Genomic DNA, 24437 nt, shown 5'->3' with positions numbered 1-24437 from the left:
CAACACACGACCTTGAACTAGGAGCGGTGGTGTTTGCTCTGAAGATTTGGAGACATTACCTATATGGCACGAAATGCACAATATTCACGGACCATAAAAGTCTCCAGCATATCTTCAATCAGAAAGAGCTGAACATGAGACAACGACGATGGGTGGAGCTACTGAATGACTACGAATGTGAAATTCTTTATCACCCTGGTAAAGCAAACGTAGTAGCTGATGCCCTTAGCAGAAAAGAATATTCGGGACGCCGAGTAAAGTCGTTGACCATGACAATCCATTCACATCTGTCCACACAAATCAAAGAAGTTCAACTAGAAGCCTTGAAACCCGAAAACGTGGCAGGTGAAACCCTGAGAGGAATGGATAAAAACTTCGAAGTCAGGGATAATGGAGTTTATTATTTCATGAACCGGATCTGGACACCAAAGTTCGGTGGTTACAGAGACGTGGTTATGAATGAAGCACACAAAACCCGATACTCCATTCATCCAGGTTCAGACAAGATGTATCTGGACCTTAAGAAACTATATTGGTGGACTAACATGAAGGCCGAAATCGCTACCTTTGTGGCCAAGTGTCTTACTTGTGCCAAAGTTAAGGTAGAATACCATAAACCTTCAGGTTTATTACAACAACCTGAAATCCCTGAATGGAAGTGGGAGCGGATTACAATGGATTTCATAACCAAAATACCCAAGACTTCGGGTGGTTATGATACTATTTGGGTAATCGTCGACAGATTAACCAAATCCGCACACTTCTTACCAATAAAAGAAACCGACAAGATGAAGAAACTAACCCGAACTTACCTCAGGGATATTGTTAGACTGCATGGTGTACCAATATCTATTATTTCGGACCGAGATAGTAGATTCACCTCTCGTTTCTGGCAGTCTTTACAAAACTCTTTGGGAACTAGGCTGGACATGAGTACAACCTACCATCCTCAAACCGACGGACAAAGTGAGAGGACGATTCAAACACTAGAAGACATGTTGCGAGCTTGCGTGATAGACTTTGGAAAAGCATGGGATATTCACTTACCCCTTGTTGAATTCTCTTATAACAATAGTTCTCACACTAGCATTAAAGCTGCTCCATTCGAAGCCCTCTATGGCCGCAAGTGCAGATCCCCTCTGTGTTGGGCTGAAGTGGGTGACACGCAGCTAGCTAGAGGTCAAACTCCTGACAGTGCTCTCACTGGTCCGGAAATCATTCGAGAAACCACCGAGAAAATCATACAAATTCGGGAGCGACTTAAAGCTTCCAGAGATAGACAGAAAAGCTACGCTGACAAACGAAGAAAACCCTTGGAATTCCAGGTTGGTGACCGTGTCTTGTTAAAGGTCTCACCCTGGAAGGGCATGATACGCTTTGGAAAGCGTGACAAATTGAGTCCAAGGTACATAGGACCCTTCGAAATTCTTGCTAGAATTGGTCCTGTAGCTTACAAACTTCGACTACCCTAAGAACTAAATAACATTCATCCTACCTTCCACGTTTCAAACTTGAAAAAGTGTTTATCTGATGAGACTCTTGTGATCCCACTCGAGGAAATCGAGTTAAACGAGAGCCTCAACTTTGTGGAAGAACCCGTACAGATTCTAGACAGGGAAGTTAAGAAAACCAAACAAAGCTGTATCCCGATAGTGAAGGTTCGCTGGAATGCAAAACGGGGACCTGAATTCACTTGGGAGCGGGAGGATCAAATGAAACAGAAGTATCCACATCTTTTTCCCTAGTCTACCTGAAATACTAATTTCGGGACGAAATTCTCTCTAACGGGGGGATAATGTAACAAATCGTAATTTCAAACCTATGTAATAGTTTAGGTCAATGTGTAGTTCTTTTTTATAATAATAAAGAGAAATTTTAGCATAATGTGCATATTTACATAATTGACCCTCAAAAATAAATTATTTAGCAATCTCGATTGGGATGAACCAAGTGATAGAGATTGTAACAAGGTTTCCAAAAACATAAAGAACACTAAAATCCGAGTTATAACGAAGAAGTTATGACTAATCGAAAATCCGCGACAAAACCGACAAAACACTGTTCAGTGTAAAAACTGAATTTTCGATAAAAGGCTTTTTAGCCTTAACAATCTAAATGAAAGTTGTAGTTTATGTTAAACCGAGAACTTTCATAAAAAGAACGGAAAAATCTGACTTCGTATAAGGAAGTTATGATTTTTCTAAGTTTCAGTATAGCAGTGTACAGCTAAAAACTCGAAAGAAAGATCGACCGATTTTTAGCCGACACAACCTAAACGATAATTGAAGGTCTCGTCGGTAGTAGTACAACGGTAAAAAGACAGACGAAAACGGACGTCGGATGAAGAAGTTATGAATTTTTAACGGATTCCCGTCCCGGTCTGTTTAAAATAATAATATTAAAAATAAAGTCAAAACTAGTCGACGAAGTCTAAACGAAAGTCGTAGAGTATGATTTTACCTACGCGTGCATATAAAGAACGCCAAAAACGAAGCTCGTATGCGAAAGTTATGATTTTCGCAAGTTTTGGCACAAAAATAAAGAAAAATAGCAAAACCGGGCAATTTCGCAAGTGACACGTGGCAGCCGCTGAGTGGACCGAAGCCATGCGTGGCACCTCCTGATTGGACCGCAGCCGAGGTCCACTTAGCAGCCAACAGCTTCGCATGAAGACACCCCGGAGACACCCCGGAGACACCCCGGACAGCACCTCGGACACCTCCTTCGCATACGTGTCTCCTTCCCATTGGACCGAGGGTTGGTCCAATCCGAGCCTAGCACCTTGCGAGCCTTCAGTCCGAAGTAAGCCACCTGTCCGACGCGTGTAAGCTTCGCATAGCTCCGGGTCCGAACCTTCGGACTATATATATGCATGCGAGGGCTTCCGAAATTTTACACTTTTTCACCCCAATTTTCATTCTCTTTCACATTCTCCACTCCCATAAGCTCATATACAACCCCTAAAGCCCCGGTATCAAGTCTCGAACCCTAAGCAAGCCTCGAAGCCCCGAGATTCCCGAGAAGTAACCTCTCTCCTGTCGAAACTCTGCCCAATTTGAGCCGGTTTCTCGACAAATAAACTCCTTTTCGTGAAACGAAACTCTGTCCGGTTCACCATCTATCAAGTGAATTCATACCCCCGTATTTTCATAATTTCTACTGTTTTAAGGGTGGGAATACAAGCATAACACAAGAACTTTGTGTTATAAAATCATGATTCAAATCATGATAAAATAACATTAAATTATCTAAAAATACTCAAAACATCAAACTCTTTTATAATCTTATATTTTCCCCAAAATTCATATTTGTATATATATATATATATATATATATATATATATATATATATATATATATATATATATATATATATATATAAGATTTAAAAGGCTTAGGACTGATAACTCATTTTGGGTCCTTTTCCTTGTTTGGATGTGGGCTTAAAGTACCGGTTACTTGTCCGAGTGTCGTTTAAATTTTACTTATATATAAAATTGTATATGTATATAAATATAATAGTTATTTCATCAGTTTAACTACCTTTGTAACATGTTGAGCAAGGGATTACATGCAAACATGGTTAAATACACAATCAGAGAGTACATATAAATTATAATAGGTATAATTTATACATAGAACAATAATTCATGATACAAGTATACTAGAATACACAAGAAACTAGGGTTTTGATACAGAACAAATCAAGGTTTACACTTATCAAATACATGTTTGGAAATACTAATTCAAGGACATACTGTCAATCATTATTTCAGAATGATTGGGTTTTGATTCAAAGAATATACTGTCAATCATTATTTCAGAATGATTGAGTTTTCAAACTAATATACATGTAACGTTTATATGCTTTTTATGAGACACTAGATTCAGGTTGTTTAATTCATTTTAGACAACATAGAAAAGTCCTGACATTATAACCAAAATCTCCAGCCGGGGATCGAAACAAGTGTGTGTAGATCTATATCGGGATTGACAACCCCGCACTCAGGCTGCTAGCTACAGTTAGATGAGTGGCAATTGTTATCACCAGTTTAAAAGCCCACAAAGCGTTTGTTTCAGGCCATCAATCATAGTATGGTTATAATAACTCATTAAAAAGATATTAACAATACGTTAGTGTATAAATAACTAAACGAAAGTACACCTTCAAAGTACTAGTTCACAGAATACAAAATACAAAGATTCAATACAGTTTTCAACAACAACTGGTGGAGCCAGGCACACTCTCAGTTACAAGTTTTCATAAGTAATACAAATACAAAACATTAATACACAGAGAACGGTTTTATGGGAATAAAACTACTTTTCATATACAAACAGAAAATATAGGATTTTCTGGAACAGTTTACATACACAAGATACAGAGATACTCTTTCAAACATAAACATTTATGCACTCACTCAACTTTATGTTGATACTCTCTTTTCAAATTACTTGTATTCTCAGGGAAATAATACACAGGTACTCCCCGAGCTTTTGAGAAGATGGAGCTTTGTTGAGTCATATCTTCTTTTGTATAACTATATTTTGGTTCAATATACAATGATTGAACACATGTAAATATTTATACTTTTTAAATACAATGGTTGTTTGTACTTTGATTACTATGATGCATGTGTTGTGATACTTACCTTAAGTCCTCCGCCCCCGAACGTTTCCGCCGTTCTGGTTTGGGGGTGCGACAAAAGTCTTCATGCTTTCTTGGTGATACACTTTTTAGAGTTTTTTTCAAATTCACATCATCACTTTCTCCACTTTTCCATTAACGCTTCATGTTGTTATACAACTCATTAAATAAGATGACTTATTTGTTTGTTTTCCCCTATTTGGAATACACTTGGTCTTTTGAATGATACTTTACCTGCTTCATCCTTTGTGGAACCTTTTTGTAACTTGCCTCAAAGAATGATCTTGTTTTTAGTCTTTTATTGTCTTCATGTTTCAATGCTTTGGCCGCCGCCTTCTCTCTCTCTTTTTTTTGGTTCTTTGGTGAGTTGGGTTTCTCAAACGATTTCAGGTTTGGAATAGGAATCGTGTGCTTGAATTTCTTGAACGAATTCAGGTTGAGACAAAGAATCAAAGGTCTTGGGGTAAACGGTAGCATACCACCATAATGATAAACAGGGACGAATAAATAAGTTGATCATAAGGTCTTGGGGTGTTTCTAGTGGATGTATTTTGGTTGGTTGGGTTGTTGGAAGAAGACTTCTTAAGAGTTTTGAGAGAAATATATAGAAAGATAAATGAAAAGGATTTATGTGTTGTAAATTAAGGCTTATAAGGCTATATTTGTAGGTAAAAAGAAAAAAAATGAATTTTAAAAATTTTGACCGTTCAAACATTGAGAAAAAAAGAAAGAAGAATAAAGAAGAGAGAGAGAGGGTGCGACAGATTTTAGACGTATGCGGCTAAACCACGAAGGAGACCGTAGGGTGGGGGAAATGTTCCTTTGGTCCAACGTGGCAAACCGCGATGGAGACCGTACCCACACCGCCTGGTCCTATTAAAAAAATGTAATTTAGTAATCTCAACATTGAGTTTTGTTATGTCATATTGTCGTAGTCTTGCCAAACACAATAGAAACAAGTTGTTCATTCCACTCTCATACCATCTAGTCCGGTCCAGTTCAGTTCCATGCACCAAACACTATCTTACGATAGATGTAGTCCATCTCCCTCGACCCTTCCAACCCTTTTGTTACATAAGCATCATATCATCTTTTTTTTTTCTCCTCTCATTTACATCCCTCTCAACTACAACATAAATAGGGAAAATACCTCAAATAGACAAAAAAAAGGGGGTAAATTTAAAAATTTAGTCATAAAAAACGTTTTTTCCAGATATAGACACGCATTCCGCAGAGGACCCTCCGCGGAACCATGAATTCTCCGCGAAGCGGGGGTAATTTGGTAATTTCCACCCAATTTTTTTTGAGAAAAAGAAAGGGTTCCTCTTTTGGTCCCCACTGGTCCCCGTTCCTCGTCCCCCCTTCGCATCGACTCCTCCAAACGTTGATCGAAGAATTAAAATCCGGCGAGGACTTCTACTCCGGCGACGGCTTCAACTCCGGCGACGACTTCAACTCCGGCGAAATCAAGTGGCAAAGGTGTTTCCTTCACCGATGGACCCCGGATTCCCCGATGTAATGGCCGATGGATACGGTTCCCGGGTATTTCTCACATTCTCATCTAATTGTTAATGTCGAATACGATTCAAATTAGAGGAAAACCCATTTGATTACATTGAATATGTATACAGATTTAGGATTTTTAGGTTAACAGAATATGATTCAAAATGCGGATGATCCATTCCGCGGAGGGGGACGTCAGTCCGCGGAGGCTTCTCCGCGGAGTGATGTGTTTCCTCCGCGGAGTGATGTGTTTCCAACATTGCAGACTCCGCGTAAGCTAGATGTCACTCCGCAGAGAGGCCTCCGCGGAATGACCTCTAGCCTCCGCGGAGTGATGGTTTTTGCACAATTTTTATTTTTCTACTTTTAAGTATGTTGCTATTTCTTTCATAATGGAATAATATTATTTATTTTTTTTCAATTAGTAATTTTTTAAATGAAATAATAATTTTTTTTATTTTGTTGTGTAGCACGAAGATCTTAATCAAAAAGCGGATTTAACTTTGAAAGGCGTGGTGGGGACTATCATTAAAGACTATTTTCCGCGCCTAACACAATCACAACGAGTATTATTCGAAGCTTCCCCCTTTGGAATATTCTTAGGAATGCATATCCCACATGGTGATCCCTTACTTGTGCATAAGATGATGTTGCACGAAGTAAGGTGTCAACAAATATTTGAGATGTGGAGGTTTCTGTTTGATGTAGAGGGGGATCCAGTTGGGTTTTGGTGAAACTGAATATATTTTGATTTGTGGTTTAAAAGTTAGTCCTTATGTGGTTTTACTCCATGACGAAAAGGGTCCGTCAAATTCAAATCTCCGTGCTCGGTTGTTTCCAGAGATTTCTGATGCACGTCTGCGGCTGAAAATTTTAGAAGACTTAATTATGTCCCCAAATTATTTGGCACTACAAGATGAAGATGTTGTGATGCTTATCCAGCTTGTTTTTATGTTGAAGGGTCTACACGGACGGGACGTTAAAACGGGCATTCATGCAGCAGTATACAAGCTTGCTGATAATATAGATGATTGGAACAGGTATTACATTTAAAACAAGCATTCCCGCAGTAGTATGCAATTCACTAATTATAATAAATAAATTGAAAATTGCAGGTTTGCATGGGGTACGTATTTCTGGAAATATACTTCGCGTATGATGCGTGGAATGTTTAAGAAAATAGAAGAGTTTAGAGAATTGAAAGAGGCCAATCCCGAATTGAAGAAAGTACACAAGTATACCGTTCCCGGTTTTATGCTTCCGTTTAAGGTTAGTCTCTAATGCATTTTAATAGTTATCATTGTTTAGTTTTTTATACTATAAAAATTTGAACTTCGTTTTGTATTATATAATAAGTTTGTATCATGACTTTTATAGTATAATAGAACATTACTTACATTTTTTTCATAGATATGGATTTTGGAGACGTTCCCAGAGGTAACCAAGTTTTATATACGCACGCCGACAGAATTGCCACGGATGAGGGCGTGGAGAAGTAAAACACCGTTGAATTGGGTTCAATGTTATCGAATAATGAACGTGTCTGTGGTATGGTTTTTATATTAACAATCATCAATATTTACAAATTCCAAAATATTTTCATGTTAAACTAACAATCTGATTTTTGCAGCCTAACAACGAACCTATTAATGTCGAGGCAAACCCGGAGGAGCTGATGTTATCGTTTTATGTTCGTTATGTCAATTGGACTCTTAACCCTGTAGAGTCTCCCCCACGACAACATAGTCCCGTCCGAAATAGTCCACCTCCTGTTTCCTCGCCTGCTCGAAGAAGGATGTACAAGTCCGAAATACAAACATCTTCGACTGAATCTGCCACAAATGCTTCTTCCTCGCAACATCTTGAAACAGAAACAAGTTATATGTCACACGACACATCAAGATTGGAAAAGAAGAAGAATATTAGCACAAAGGCATTAGTGAAGCGTCTACTAGGCGTTGTGGCTGACTTAAGTTCTAAAATAGACCGTGTATTACGGAAAAAAGATGAACCCGACACAAATTTTGAACCAGACAGAAGGTTTCGAGAGGAGGAAGAGATGATAAATGAAGAGGAGGAAGATACACATTTTGACTATGATAATATAGGTAGTCATGGTTTGGAGGGGGAATTTGAGTCTACATCTACGCATGTTGAGCCGTCATTGGACGTGGCTGAACATCACACAAAAGAAATGACTCCTATTGTTAGGCCGCAACGAAAGAGGGGTGTTCCATGGTATCAGCGGACTCCGTTCACAGTGGTACAAAACTCATATTTTAAATTTGGTATATTTTTTAAATATTAACGTATTGATAATTATTTAACATGATAATTTTTTAGATGCAATCCACACCAAAATTGAAGAAAATCACCAAAGCAAAGAAAAAAAAAGTGGTGAAGAGTCCTGAAAAAGCAAATGAAGACATTGTGAATGAAGAGAGTAATGATGTTTCAAATCATCTGCTGCTCGACAGTGTTGAAGCTGCCAGTACGTTGACTTTTTGGAAAGAATGGAATAGTATCTCTTCCAACCTGAACACTAAACATAGGCTGCATATGCTGACACTGGATGTGGAGTTTTGGTCGAGGTTACTTGCAGTTACTGACGCTGGGTGGTTAATTTCTTCGGTAACATTCGTTAAATATAAATTTTAACTACATATTTAGACGATAATTTATATAAAAAACTCTAAAATTTTTATCTTAAAATGTACAGCATATTGCGATATGGAGTGCCTTGCTCATGGAAAGACGGCCGGCGAACGCAAGGTGGACGATATTCCCTCAAGAACTTAATTTGCAAAACGGAAAAACATATTTTCTTAGGAATATTGCAAATGGTATCGGAGGCCATCCTAAATGGAAGGATGTGGATATGGTTAGTTAAGTTTATTAATTATTTATTTTATATAGGAAACGAATTAATGACTATTACATTTGTTTTTGTTTGCAGGTTCTATTCCCCATAAACGTTCCTCATGCCCATTGGTTTTTGGAAGTGCTACATTTAGATATTTTGGAAAGTACACATTTATGATTCAGCACGATGTATGAATTACTTCACAACGTACTTGACTGGTGGAGAATTCAAAAGTTTTGGGGATAGTATAATCGAAGAGCTAGATGCGATTGACTACTGGAAGGATTTCCCCGATGGACACAAATAGAACGCAGTTGTGGAGTTTATTGATATTGTAGACGCGCCACAACAAGAATGTATTGCTAATAGAGGGGATTGTGGAGTATTCGTAAGCATGTATATGGAAATGATTGCTTCGGGGGTACCGGTGAAGAGTGATAAGCCATGTAGAGATGCGGGATTTCTTTACAGAAATAGGATGACAAATATTATTTGGGATACTAAATAACTTGATGTTTGGAAGTTTGTATACATTATTATGAAATACTTGTTTTTAGTAGTTTTGTTTAATACAAACAACTTTTGTATCATATATTTTTTTAAACATAATTCACCAACATATATTACGATACATTAAAAACAAAACAAACATTTGAAATAACATAATAACATTACAGAAAACATTGCAAATAAAAGATGAACGACTAACAAACATTACATAGAACATTATGAATAAAAGAGTCGTCTACATGAAAAAGGGTTTATTTCTAACCAGATTCCAAACGTCCGTATACTCGAACTCAGTTTCATCAAACTGGCACAGGTAAAATCCGTTCACGTATTCAAGAAGTTCTTCATCATCAGCATCAGAGCATCGCATTTTCTCATAATCGTAGCATCGATTGTACCATGTGACTTTAGTCTTTAAATCCATCCATTTACTAACAATATCGGGTTTTAGTCGTTTTTGTCCTTGTCCCACGTTATAGTTGAACAAAGCTACTAAGCGGGACAATTCATCACCAAGAAGGCAATTAAGGGCAGCTATTACCGGCAGACCCTCGTAAACGACAATCCAGCATCGTGTTAGGACCAACACCTCTGTTGTCGTCCATGGAGATGTACCATTAGTTGGAGCAGCCGCATTAGACAGATTAGCTGCATTTGAAGACGTTGGTACATTGGATGCCATTTTGTGTAATGATCCCTTACCTCTAATTCGGACATATAGATACTTGCTTTACTATATATAAAAAGATAGGTAACGCGGACTGACAAATAGCTATGCGAACTGACAAGTCAGTAACGCGGACTGACAAGTGAGTAACGCGGACTGACAAATAGCTATGCGGACTGACAAGTCAGTAACACGGAATGACAAATAGCTATGCGGACTGACAAGTGAGTAACGCGGACTGACAAATAGCTATGCGGACTGACAAGTCAGTAATGCGGACTGACAAATAGCTATGCGGACTGACAAGTGAGTAACGCGGACTGACAAATAGCTATGCGGACTGACAAGTCAGTAACGCGGACTGACAAATAGCTATGCGGACTGACAAGTGAGTAACGCGGACTGACAAATAGCTATGCAGACTGTTATGTCTATATAAAACTACAAAATATTATGTATCACTTCATCTAATCTGTTTTAGTTCATGTAGTTTGTATGTTTTACAATGGGTTCAAACCCATAGACCGCTAACGATTATTTGCTTCTAACTCGTGCATATATTAATGTCTACGAGAACACCAATTTGGAGGATAGAATGTTTTGGGTCCTATTAACGAATAGCTTCAACACTGACACTGAAACCACCATAGAAAACCATCGTAGCACGCTTGATATAGCTGCAAAATGGTATGAATTGAAAACAAAAGTTGTGTTATTCAACGATCTTTATAATAAGATTGAAGACGATCGTGTGAATGATACTAAGGAAGACATCTTGGAGGCGGCTAAAGAAGAATACAAATCCATTAGCAACGGACAGAGTTTCGAGTATGAAGCCCCTTGGAATCTTTTGAAAAATGTCCCGTTTTTTTTAACTAGTACTGCGTTTTGTATTGTTCTTGTATTGCTTTAATTATATGTAATATGGTATTTATCCTTTTTTTATGAAAAATAATTCCCATGTTTAAAAACCATACATTCAAACAGGTTACGCGGACTGACAAATAAGTTACGCGTACTGACAAGTCATTTACGCGGACTGACAAGTAAGTTCTGCGGAATAATGTATACTAATTCCTTATAAATTGGACAAGCATTTCCATTTTTACAAGGCGTCCAAAGTTGTGAAAATGAGTTCAGTCAATCAGGTATTAAGAAAAAGTTTCTCCAGCCTACCGACTTTTTTCCATAATCTGCAAAGAACCAATCCTAACACCTACACGTACATTACGAAAGATCAGTACAATTGTTTCCAAATTTGTTTCGTGGCATTGGGATGAGTGGTATGTAATCCCTTATAGTACATAAATATTTAGTTATTTCAAGTTGTTACATGCCTAATCCAACACATGTTGACTTACAGATTCGTACGTTTCTCACGTCTATGATACCAATCATATTCGTTGGTCAAGTACCTCTAATTGGGGCGTATGTAAGATCCATGTACATTGCGGTTGCTTTAGATGGAAATCATGAACCCCTTCTCATAGCGTTTGCTTTGGGAACCATATACTGTGACAATTCATGGTTATGGTTCATGAGGAGGCTTAAAGAATGTTTGGGTGACAATATAGAAGTTGGTTTCATAACCCATATGTCAGATTCTATAGACTTTGCAGTTGAAAGAGTCTACCCTGATTCATATCATGGCTATTGTTGTAAAAATATAGCCGAGAAAATACGCGCTTCCATCGGAAGCAATACAGTCGTAGAGCAGTTGTTCTGGAAGACTTGTAAAGCGTATAATTTATCTCATTTTTATGCATGTTTGAACAACTTCAAAAAGGAGGTTAATGGGAATGATCTTGATTGGCTTGACAATATTCCCATTGCAAAATGGGTACGGGCTTGTTTTCCAAGAGTACGTTTCAATGTTAAATTCATTGAAATTCCCGTTGTTGTCAATTGGTTTAAAACAAACACGCATGAGTTTCCAATAACAACAATCATTGAAATGGCCCATGACTCGATGCAAGCAGTGTATCTTCAACGTGCTGCGTTTGGAGGTAATTATAAGTTATGACACTCAAATGGTGAATTGATATGTTATTATACATTATGACATCATAATTTTTGTTTTTTTGATTCATTTCATTTCACAGGGGATTTTCATGGTCTTCTAACCCCTTATGCACTTAAGGTGATACATAAAAGATTTATCCACTCAGATGGTTGTAGGATTACGCATATTGTTGGCGACAGATACGAAGTGACTAAATATTCAACAACCGAAACTGTCCAATTAGACCGTGGTATTTGTAGTTGCGGTAAATGGCAAAAATGCGGTATACCTTGTGAGCATGCTATAGCTTCACTACAAAGACTCGAAATTGCAGAAATCCAACAAATGGTAAATTTAAAGTTAACTACAACGGTGTATCGAAATGCTTATCAAACTGAGACGGTCAATCCTATTCCAACCCTTAGGCATTGGGAAATACCAGTTGAAAGTGTTGTGGTCTTACCTCCACGACAATTCAATTGAACTGTATTGTATGGATCACAACGAATATTAATTTGTATTCAGTTCTATGTTAACCGTAGTTGTAATGGTCTGTTGGCGTTTTTCACTTTTTAATAAAAAATGTTTACCTTTAAATAAATAATTGTATTCCCATAACTGTAATGTATGGATGACAACGACTAGACAAACAGCTCTGCGGACTGACAAAAAGCTCTGTGGACTGACAAACATTATTGTGGACTGACAAAAAGCTCTGCGGACTGACAACAGCTCTCTGCGGAGTGGAAGGGACTATATATAGTCATGGATGGTCGTTGGATTTATGGTATAGAGTTATAATTTTTTTTTAAAATTTAAAATGAGTTCATCTTCAACTTTGTATATTTGCTCGTGCAACGAAGTTGATTGTTTCTATTGTGATCCGATCGACCCTTTTCTTGCCCCATCACCAATTTTAAGAGAGCCGTATATGTCGGAGGATACTTTGCAACAACTACAATGGGCTGAAGAACAACAAAAAAAAAAGATAAAGACTCATCTCGAGCTCTCACTGAACGTCGTGACGTCATTGCGGCGGAGTGCAAAGAGGTTGAGGAAAGGATGACGATTACTAAAAAAAAATCAAAGATCATGAGGATTGGATAAAAAAACTAAGAAGAATATCAAACTGTCTGAAAAATGGCTTGCTGACAAAGATGCAGAAATGATAGAACTTGGTATCCAAAAGGACCGTATGGAAGATAAAATAAGAATTAGGGACGACTACATAACAATGGAGAAAGAAAAGTATATTTTGCAATTCCCTTAAGTTAATTACTGTTGTTGTACGTTTAATATATGTTTCTGGTTTGTTGAATGTATTATCTTCGAGTAGTAGTTATTATTGTACTAGTAATTATGCACTAATATAATCATAATATTACCCATCATCTTTAAAATAAACACACCATTTCAAAGTACACAAATTAATGTTCTCTAAAACAAAACATAATTAATTATAAATACAACATCAATCATTCAAATCAAACGTTGAACAATAGTCTTCTCTCTGCGTCCCACTCGTCCAACGCGTCTCTTGTGTCCCGTGCGTATCTAGCGTCTCCTGAGTCCCTTTTGTCCCTTTCCCTTTCCCTTTTGTGTTATTACCTAATGCTGCACTACTTTTTGTAGCCTTTTTTTATTTCTTTGGGACCAATGCCAGACAAGTCGCTGCATTATGTGTTGTACTATCACATCTACTACACCTTCTTACTATAGGTTCCTCACCTTGTGACGGGATACGATTTCTGTTTCTCGGTCTACCAGCTTGACGTGTATCCATTATCGGGGGTTTAACAACCATCATCTCAGCAGGAATCTCCCAATCACACGGTTCTGGAAGGGGGTAAACCGGCTCCTCATACGTACTTCGGTACATTTCCATTTTGTAAGCATCTATAGCCAGATGTCCGAAGTTAGTTTTTTTCAAGTGCTTCAAGACCATTATGACATGACCACAAGGAAACCCAGTTCCTTCCCAATATTTGCATGTACAAGTCTCTTGCTTCAGATCAACAATGCCACCATGTTTGAAATCATGAACTTGATATATTGCATCTGAAACACCAGAAACGGACCATCCTGCCGTACGTTCCTCATTTTTACTAACTACTTTTCCAGCCCACTTGGTTAGCACTGTTGAACGTTTCCCTGTAAAGAAGATATATATAATTAACTTATTATTCGACCTAATTAAAGTCCAAATTAAATCCATACCTCCTTCGATGCGACGCTTGTTACACCATTTCTGTGAAAGACGACAGAAGAACTCAAGAAGGGGTATTATAGGCATCTTCCTTGCATCTACAGATAAAGCATTCATGGACTCTGCACTGTTCGAGGTCATGTAATCGTACCGTTTCGACAGCGAATATGCTCTAGTCCACTTAGCACGGGGAATTTCATTTAGATACTCTGCTACTTGCGGCCTAGTAGAACTAAATCTATACCACAATTCTTCAAAAACATTTCTTTTGTAAGCTTTCACAAGCCTCCAAAACAACACTTTTGTTTTATCATTTTTCTCAAACCTGTGTACTATGTTTCCTAGTAGATGAAAAGCACACACGCCATGATGAGCATGTGGGAAAACATTTTCAATACTAACCCGAATTGCATCGGCCCTATCAGTGACAAAAGTCAATTCTTGACAATCACCAACACATTCATACAACTTTTCAAGAAACCATGTCCAAGTAAGACCACTCTCTTTTTTGCATATTCTGTGCGCAAGGGACAGTATCTGGTTGTTCCCATCCATAGCTACTGCATGCAATATGGTTCCCTTAAAATCACCCTTCAAATGAGCACCATCCATAATTATAACTTTACGACAAAAACGTTTGAACGCTCGTATCTGCAATATATTAAAATGGAACACATAAACACTTTATAGTTTGTTTTAAAAAAATTATATTAAATAACAACAAGTTTTTTGTATTTACCGTGCTCCCAATGGCATAAAAACAACACTCGAAACAATCTTCAGAATCTGTTTGAACATAGGCCACTGTACCGGGATTATGCCTCTTCAAATTGTGAAAATAAATAGGAAGTTTGGAAAAACATTCTTCTGAGGATCCCAACAACAGTTCCATAGCATATTGTTTTGCACGCCAAGCTTGTTTGTAATCTACATTGATTTCCAGCAAAGCATTCAAATCCCTTGATATTTCATTAGGCCTCCAAACCTTGGAACGAGTTTTTCCCATAATCTCATGCAATATAGTACCCATCACTTTTTTATTAGCATGCTTATGATTAGGGTGTATCTGTAATGACGAACATGTGTGCACGTTGTTGAAAGTCCTGATTTCAAATTCATCAGTGGGATCAAGGCGTTTTGCATATAAACGCCAAGAACAGTTCTCAATTTCACAATATACCTCATAACGATTTTTGTTAGAATGTTTGGTCTTAAACTGAAACTTTTCTCTGATTGCTTTAAGACTCAAAGAAAATATTAGTTGTTGTTTGTTATCATATGTTTGACGAAGAAACATATCATCATTTGGACCTAAACTGTGAAATGGTCCGGGTTCAACAATAGTACCCATCACTTTTTTAATAGCATGCTTATGATTAGGGTGTATCTGTAATGACGAACATGTGTGCACGTTGTTGAAAGTCCTGATTTTAAATTCATCAGTGGGATCAAGGCGTTTTGCATATAAACGCCAAGAACAGTTCTCAATTTCACAATATACCTCATAACGATTTTTGTTAGAATATTTGGTCTTAAACTGAAACTTTTCTCTGGTTGCTTTAAGACTCAAAGCAAATATTAGTTCTTGTTTGTTATCATATGTTTGACGAACAAACATATCATCATTTGGACCTAAACTGTGAAATGGTCCGGGTTCAACAATAGGATCAGGACAATCAGGTATGGGAGGCATACCGTAAAATATGTCTGAAGCTTTTTTCCCGTGTGTGAACTCATCTTCTGACCATCCTTCATTTGACTCTTCACCGTCTGACAAAGTTTTGTCAGTCAGTCTTCCAAACTCATATAAATTTTTTTCTTCCACCTTATTCACTGTCATAGTTTCTTCTTCTGGACACTTTTCAACATTATCAGATACAACGTTTTCAACATTGTATGGTACAACTTTCTGAACCGCTTCTGTCTGTTCGACCAATCCCTGAAACACCTCTAAATACAAATGCACAATCTTCTTCGTTTCAGAAATTACATTTCTGAGTTGATGAACATCTGCTTCGTCTAAAATATTCATAACATACCCATGAACCGGGTGTTGAAATGACAATGATATATTACTATTGAACACATTAGCCTTACTTTTGACCAAATCAAACAATATTCGACGATCAAAATTTGGCGGAAGCAGTAGACCTAAGTTGTTAAACTTTGGTCTAACGTAGGTGTTAATCCCATTTGAAGTCTGCCAAAAACCCCCAGTACATAAAATAACAAGACTCATATTTTTTTTTTGGAAAATCAAATGAAAAGAACTGATCTATCGACCAAATGGAGCTAAAAATATGAAAAATAACACTTTGTATCAAAAAACCCTTTCAAATGGTCGTTCCAACCACCCACTCCGCGGAGACATTACTCTCTCCGCGGAGGTCCTCGTAAGCATCTCCGCGGAGGTACTTATGACTCTAAACAACTCACTCCGCGGAGCTCTTATTGTGTCCGCAGAGGGCTTACGCGGAGGACTAATTTAAAGGCTAAAAAACCATACTTTCGAGTGGTCCGCGGAGATGACGTCATTCCGCAGAGGTCCGCGGAGGGTCATCCGCGGAACGTATGTCTATAGCTGGAAAAATCAAATTTTATGACTAAATTTAGAAATTCACCCTCATTTTTTGTCTATTAGTGGTGTTTTCCCACATAAATAATCCAACTTTCTCAACCCACACCCAATATACAAGAACCTAAGCATATGTTACAAGCTAAGGGTGCACATGAAAGATAAAAGAGCGACATGAGCAGTGGCGGATGCCTATAAGGGCTGGGGGAGGCCATGACCCCCAGCTTTTTGCTCCACTAAATATTACAATTTAATTTTGATATGCTTTGACTAAATAGTAGTATTATAAATATTTTGTATTAGTGTCTGTTGATGAGCTTCCAAATCAGGGAGGAGATACAATTCTAATTTTTCATTTAAATATACATTGTAATCCCTTCTATAATTTAGATCATGCACGACGATGTGTGATAAAATTAATATATATATATATATATATATATATATATATATATATATATATATATATATCTTTTTATCGTACACTAGTCTCATACATATGATGTTGAAACAAAATTGAAGGTAAAAACTTTTTTCTTAAAATAAGGATGTTCATATAATATATTTTTAATATAAATCTAATGTCTTTGATAATCATTATGAGAAATTAATAAAAACATTTGTTTTCTTCGATGAGTTTGTTTTTATAAGGTATAATTTTTTATAAAGGCTTGTTCGTAAAGAAAAAAAAATTATTTGTTTTTTTATATGTTGTCTGTACAAAACTAGTTCAAAAATATATTGAAACATCCACCTTAATATACTAATAAATCTACTATGAATTTGTAGTGAGCCAAAAAATTAAGATCAATTAGACTTTTGAATTGTTCGGTGTAAAAGACTATAAAAACCTTAAATGACTTTTATTGATATTATTAAAAATTTTGAATATGGTTTTGGCCCCTCACTTCTATTGATCATGTTCCGCCCCTGACATGAGGGGTGGTTCAGAGAGGTGGTGAACCCTCCAAACCCTCATCTAGTATTTATTTATTTATTTATTTGATTTCATAAAAATGTTCCTTGTTGCCTCTCCCCCTCAAAGCTTCCTTTTTTTGCAGCTTTCACAAAAGATTTTTTTTATATAAATTGACTCTCATTTTGCTTTCTTTTACAAATTTGGAAGAATTATTTTTTTATAATTTTTCCCCATCTTTTCTTTATTATGATTTTGTCCCAACTTTAAATGTATTTTAAAATTTTGATTCAAAAGTTAATTACTTTTTTTTTCAAAAAAGATGATTTCTTAAACATACAAACTTTTCCTAAAAAAATTTATAACTTTTTCTTTGTGTTATTTTTTTAGACAAAACTTCAAAAATGGTCCCTGTGGTTTTCGAAAATATCAAGTTTAGTCCCTAATTTCAGAAAACCTCACAGATGGTCCCTGTGGTTTCAAAACTTTTAACAAATTGTCATTTTCTCTAACTCCGTTAACATTTACTATTAAGTGAAGGGCATTTCTGTCATTTCACCACCACAGGGACCATTTATGAAGTTTTGCCTTATTTTGTAAAAAAAAAGGGCCCCACCCTCTCTCTCTCTCTCTCTCTCTCTTCCCTTCCCTTCCCGTTTTTCTTCACCACCGGCCAAGAAGAGGCTGCCGACCATCGGAGTTTTCCCATACCACCCTTCGAGCTCACCACCATCGCGTAGCACCCTCCCTTGGTCATTGTTGTCTTCCATCCGTTCCCACAGTCCCGTTGTTGGGTTAAATACCGAGGAAGAAACGAACTCGTCGGAAAAACGGGATCGTCGGTCTCGGCAACAGATCTTCCACACCAAACCTTTTCTACTTCCTGTGTGTTTTTTTCCCTTCTCGAATTGATGAAGACGATGACCACAACCCCTATTAGTTGTAACCTGTGAATACAACCTTGTAAATATGATTGGAGGAAGTCCAGATGATTCCATTCAGGTGAATACTCAATTCACGATATCTATTTCCCGTTTCTTCTGTATGAAAAAATTGAAATTGTCAAAATGCCCTAATGTTCTAGGTAGAATAGATTACTATCATGTAACTCAATTTTGTATTGTTCCTTGCTTGTTGCCATTGCTGGTGTTGTCTAGCCCTAGTTGTAACTGGCTAACAGCTTCAAGTTGCTTAATTCATCGTCTTTACAATACAAATTTGTAGATGGTTCTGCATCTGGTTCTAAAACTGGCGGTGGTTGGGAACGAGTGGGTGAACAGTGGTGTATCGTGGACAAAACTTCGATCTTGTTAATGAAAGTGGACATCAGGTAATTAAGTTTTGTCATATAGATTGAAAATTGGGTGAACAATGGTGTATCGTGGTGCTTCAATCATGAAATTCCCCCTGACTGAAGATTACTTCAAGAGAATCGATGTAATTGAATTCACCATAAAACAAGATGACGGAACTTTATCCTAGAACTTACACAACTCAGACATTGTTCTTGCTGGTGTTTGACGAACAGGGAAGATTCCATTGTCGGTATCACAGATTCGACGGAGGAGGGTGGAGGAGGCTGGAAAAGGTGAGGCAACTCCGATGGTCGGCAGCCTCTTCTTGGCCGGTGGTGAAGAAAAACAGGAAGGGAAGAGAGAGAGAGAGAGAGAGAGAGAGAGAGAGAGGGGGGGTGAGGCCCTTTAATATTAAATAATTATATTTTTTTCTTTTTTTTTACAAAATAAGGCAAAACTTCATAAATGGTCCATGTGGTGGTGAAATAACAGAAATGCCCTTCACTTAACGGTCAAATGTTAACGGAGTTAGCGAAAATGACCATTTGTTAAAAGTTTTGAAACCACAGGGACCATTTGTGAGGTTTTTTGAAATTAGGGACTAAACTTGATATTTTTGAAAACCACAGGGACCATTTTTGAAGTTTTGTCTTTTTTTTAAGTTGGACAATTTCTTTTAAAACTTTGTTTTTTAGGAATTTTACAATTTTTACCATTGTTCTTTAAACTTTTTTGTTTTAAAAGCTCACACCCTACTTCTCTACATAATTTTTTGCATATGAAATTTTTCGCACAAACGCGCCGAAGGGTATTACCCCTCATAAACATTTTAGTAACCGCCTCCAAGGTTATTAGGGGAAAATATTTTTTATTTTTATCTCATTTTTTACCATTATGATTAACCAATACTAACCATTAACCATAATCATTAACCAAAATCAATATTAACTAATATCCAATTACTACCAAAATGCATTAACCAATTATAATGATTATGGTTCGGTTTTAGCTAAAAATCGATCCAAACGGCCTCATACACACCCCTAATGATTATGTTATGTTGTTTTCAATTCATTTCTTAATTATGTGATACATAAATGTTGGAATTTTAATAAAACCTTTTATAGCTTTATAAGAAACCGAAAAAAGATAATAATAGTCATTAAACAAATTACAAATCAGTATAATCGGCTAAAAATATAACAAACCATTATGGTCGAACACTCGAACCTCTTTATCCCACCAATGCTTTTATGTTACTCTTTTAATTCTATAAAGAAATAATTTATCTTACATTAAACAATGAATTATAGATTAAAATGATTTTTTTTTTCTTTTTTATAAAAATAACAAGATCTAAATAAGTTGTAAGAAATTGAATACACTTTGTGCATTCGACTTTCAACTCGAGTTTTAATTTTAACAAAATTTCTAAGTTTTCCCACTTTACAATTTGATAAAATATAGCCTGCATAATGCTATTTTTTTGTTGCCATATTTACTAAATATTAAGGGTTAACTTGCATACATTTTAATATTGGCTCGATTAGTTAAAGCGTTTTGTGCCATCATTTGACCAAGATGCTACATTTAGCATGAGTGAAAAGATACCCTTCTTTTCTTGTTAACCATGGAAGGAATCCAAGCTAATCTTACAACATATCCATATGCACTTCAACCTCGTTCACTCATTCACTTTATTCTCCCTTTCCTTCATCTTCTAAGTTCTAAGCCATGCCCATAAAACCCCACAAACTGTTTTGTCTATCTTTCACCTTTTCTAGATCAAAAACAACAAAAAATGGCAATAAACGGTCAATATAATGTGGGTCAATACGTTGTACCATTCGTCTGTTTGTTGATCATAGTCATGGATCTCACCGCAGGGATTCTCGGTATTCAAGCTGAGATAGCCCAAAACAAGGTACGTTCTTTGAGCTGTGAATTGAACTGAAACTGATGTCAATGAGACACAAAATTGCAATTTTTGTCACACCCAAAAAGTTAGGACAAAGATTCAATCTATATCTCTCGTTCATGCAAAATACGTAAAATCTCTCCTAATTATCATTAAAAAAAAACTAGAAAACTTGTCTTGTCCCATATTACAAAACACAACCTAAAAAATAGGAAGTTATGAAAGCTCCGTCCTAGAAAAAAAAATCATGTGAGACGTAAATCAATTGCACAACGGTCCGATAGGTGGCTGACATAAAAGTACATGACCCACAATGAGCCCAATTCACATTGGAAATTACAAATTTCACATTGTTTCTCTGAAACTCGAACCATTGTGCATCACATTGTTTCTCTGAAACTCGAACCATTGTGCATGTCTACCACCTCAAAACCAACTATGCATCGCCCTATGGCAAAAACTTATGATTATGGGCTCACATGTTGTATTTTAAATATGTTGTGTGTTCTTGTAGGTGCAAAATCTAAGAGTATGGATCCTCGAATGTCGAGATCCAAGTTATCAAGCATTCAAACTAGGGTTTGCAGCCGCGGTGCTTTTGGCATTTGCTCACGCCATTGCAAACTTATTTGGTGGGTGCCACATCGTATTGTCCAAACCAGAGCTAGACCGAGCCACCTCCAACAAACAATTCGCCATGGCTTCACTCATCCTATCATGGTACACTTTTTTCACACTCATTTCTCACTTACCATTTTGCATTAAAAACTTGTGCATTACGAATCAACCTTTGTACCAGGATTACATTAATCATTGGATTCGGGATGCTAATTGCTGGAGTCATGGCTAACTCAAGTTCAAGAAAATCATGTGGAGTTTCAAACCATCGTTATTTGTCAATTGGAGGCATTGCGTGCATCATTCATGGATTGTTTGCTGTTTCTTATTACATTTCTGCCACTGCTGTTGAAAAAGAAGAAAAGAAGTTGAACCCACATGGACCCACCATGATGAACCACCCCCCTGGACCAATGATGATCCCGCCTGGACCGGTTCATGCACCCTCAGCACCTGTTTGAATCTTGGATATTTTTTAGTGCTACATGTAAGAAATAGCAATGTAATTCTATTTATTTGTGTTTTATTGCATCTTACTTTCGGATTTTTCTGTTACACCATTGTAGTTTCAAACTTTTTAAAAGATTTGAAACTAACTATTGAATTAAAAAACATAGACATATACAGGCATCACAATCACAATATTATATACAGAATTATTAAGCTCTATTATAGAAACAAAGTTAAAAATTGCTACAATACAAGCTCAATTGATTTGTTCATCTTAAGGATACATATTACAACAAGTTAACTTTACCAAACTAGCATCCTAAAGATACCAAAACAAACATATTACACACATAACAAAGCCTAACTTTTTTTTTTTTTTGCAGAACTCCTAAACAAATACAACACATAATAACAATGTACTTTAATTATCACCAGAATTCACCATAGCATTCAACACGATCTCCCCTTGCTCTTTCAAAAGCTCCACCTTCTTCAAGAAATGCTTAAGTTCTTGAACCTTAAGATTCTTCCATTTTTCTTCCATTTCTAACTTTTTAGGAGCTGAAAGCAACTCTAACCCCTTGTTCATAATCGCCTCATCTGTAAACATGAACCCCATTGAACCATGGTCCGACCTCAGGGGCTGCACCACTTCCGGTTCAACCTCTTTAGGGGTCACCTCAGGTTCAGGTTCAGGTTCAACCCCTCCATTCACATTACTCTTACGATTCTTGTTTGGTTTGGGTGTCACGTTGACTTTCTTGATGGTGGAACTCATGACTACATTCTTATTACTATCATTACCCCATAAGTTTTTTGATAATTCATACATTTTCTTCTCATGGGGATTCGAAAAAGATCGAACTTTTTTACTTTGGTTCTCAGCTCTGGCTACGTTGTTTTCGTACTTCTTCCTCAGTCTTCTAACTTTGGCAATCACTTGTTTGTTGTTGACATCGACATGAAGTGATTTCTTCACGAAGTCATGAAAATCGTTGACATCTGCAACGGGATCTTTACCCTTTTCATTAACGTAATTGATCATACCTTCGATTAGCTCAATTTCGTTGTCTTCACTCCAGAGTCTTTGAAAAAGTTGTTTCTTTTCACCACCATTACCCGCATCCGGTGCCGCCACCGCGACCACCGTCTTCTTCTTTACCCTCTTCAAATCCTGAGGTTCACCCTCCGCCGCAGGCCGTTTTCCGGTGGATGATTTAAGAGGAGGTGGTGAATAGCGAGTGGTAGGAATCTTGGATCTGGGTTTTTTCGATTGGTCATCTTCCATGGGCTTCGAGGCTATGGGTTTGATACTCGGGTCGGGTATTGTTGACTTCTCAGAAGACTTATCGGTGTCGGATTCAGACTCTGAGCCCGATTCGTCAGAAGATGAATTGTGGGTGAGTTGCGTTTTCTTGGAAGAAGGTGGAGGTGTTGACGTCTTGTCGGGCTCCGATTCTGATTCCGACCCTTCAGACGAAACTTCTTCTTCTTCACCGGAGGATGAATTCGCTGGTTCACTCTCCGATCCGGCCATTGTTGGTAAGAAAGAGCTGAGCTTGTTGCGATAAATCTAGGGTTTCTTAGTGGAGAAATGAGAGAGGTAGGGTCTGGTGATGTATTGCAGCTAAACAAGAATTCAGTCGTACGCGAAACACGATGCTTATCGAGACTCCTTGGCGTTTGGCTCGTGTTTCGGAATCGGTCATAAGGATGTAATTGGCGGATTTGGAAACAATTTCGAAACAATTTAATCTTTAACATTCTTAGGTGTGGGCAACTGGATGTAACATCAAATTGGTGCCACCTCATTCATAACACCACCATAACACCAATGGGGAAATGGTTTTCCACATATTATATCATGTTAAGAGGTAGACAGAGAAAATTAAGAAAATTATTTGATTGGTTGATGAAGGAGATAGCCAATCATCTTTTTTGTTTTATCTTGTCCTCGTTACCACAAGATCCAACATAACGAGCTTCAACGAGTTGGGGGGGCGGTGTTCCCCGCGTCGTGACGTCGTTTTTGTGTGCCAACTCAGCCAATTCGTTTCTCATTGTGACCCACACCGTATACTCTTAAACATCAGCTTTTTGGATGCCACCTCATTTTTTTTCATTTAACACCTAAGGTTAGCATTTGGTAAGGGGTGGTAACACTCCTAACACTTCATCTTTTTTTTTCTTTTTCTAATTTAATTAAATTACTTTATTTTAATACACAAACATTTTTTATGCATGAATATTAAACAAATTTTATTTT

At 37.1% G+C, this 24437-nt stretch overlaps 3 protein-coding genes across 3 annotated transcripts; 2 read left to right on the top strand and 1 right to left on the bottom strand.

Moving 5' to 3' along the window:
• Positions 1-11632: 11632 nt before the first annotated feature.
• On the top strand, positions 11633-12676 carry LOC145126536 (uncharacterized). The gene is made up of 2 exons (XM_079061887.1): positions 11633-12197; positions 12294-12676. Exons 1-2 carry the CDS (start codon positions 11633-11635, stop codon positions 12674-12676), a joined length of 948 nt encoding a protein of 315 aa, XP_078918013.1.
• An 8272-nt stretch (positions 12677-20948) lies between these two features.
• LOC145124576 (protein DESIGUAL 2-like) lies at positions 20949-22365 on the top strand. The gene is made up of 3 exons (XM_079059980.1): positions 20949-21109; positions 21618-21823; positions 21903-22365. Exons 1-3 carry the CDS (start codon positions 20987-20989, stop codon positions 22180-22182), a joined length of 609 nt encoding a protein of 202 aa, XP_078916106.1. The 5' UTR covers positions 20949-20986; the 3' UTR covers positions 22183-22365.
• Positions 22366-23887, bottom strand: LOC145124575 (GLABROUS1 enhancer-binding protein-like). Its single transcript, XM_079059979.1, has one exon. The coding sequence runs from the start codon at positions 23706-23708 to the stop codon at positions 22593-22595; it is 1116 nt and encodes a 371-aa protein (XP_078916105.1). The 5' UTR covers positions 23709-23887; the 3' UTR covers positions 22366-22592.
• Positions 23888-24437: the final 550 nt, after the last annotated feature.

Source organism: Lactuca virosa, chromosome 7, assembly GCF_052849685.1.
Source record: "Lactuca virosa cultivar CGN04683 chromosome 7, Lactuca_virosa_CGN04683_v6, whole genome shotgun sequence".
Lineage (NCBI taxonomy): Eukaryota > Viridiplantae > Streptophyta > Magnoliopsida > Asterales > Asteraceae > Lactuca > Lactuca virosa.
Note: the sequence above shows the minus strand (reverse complement) of the source record. Positions and strands in the feature narration are given on the sequence as shown.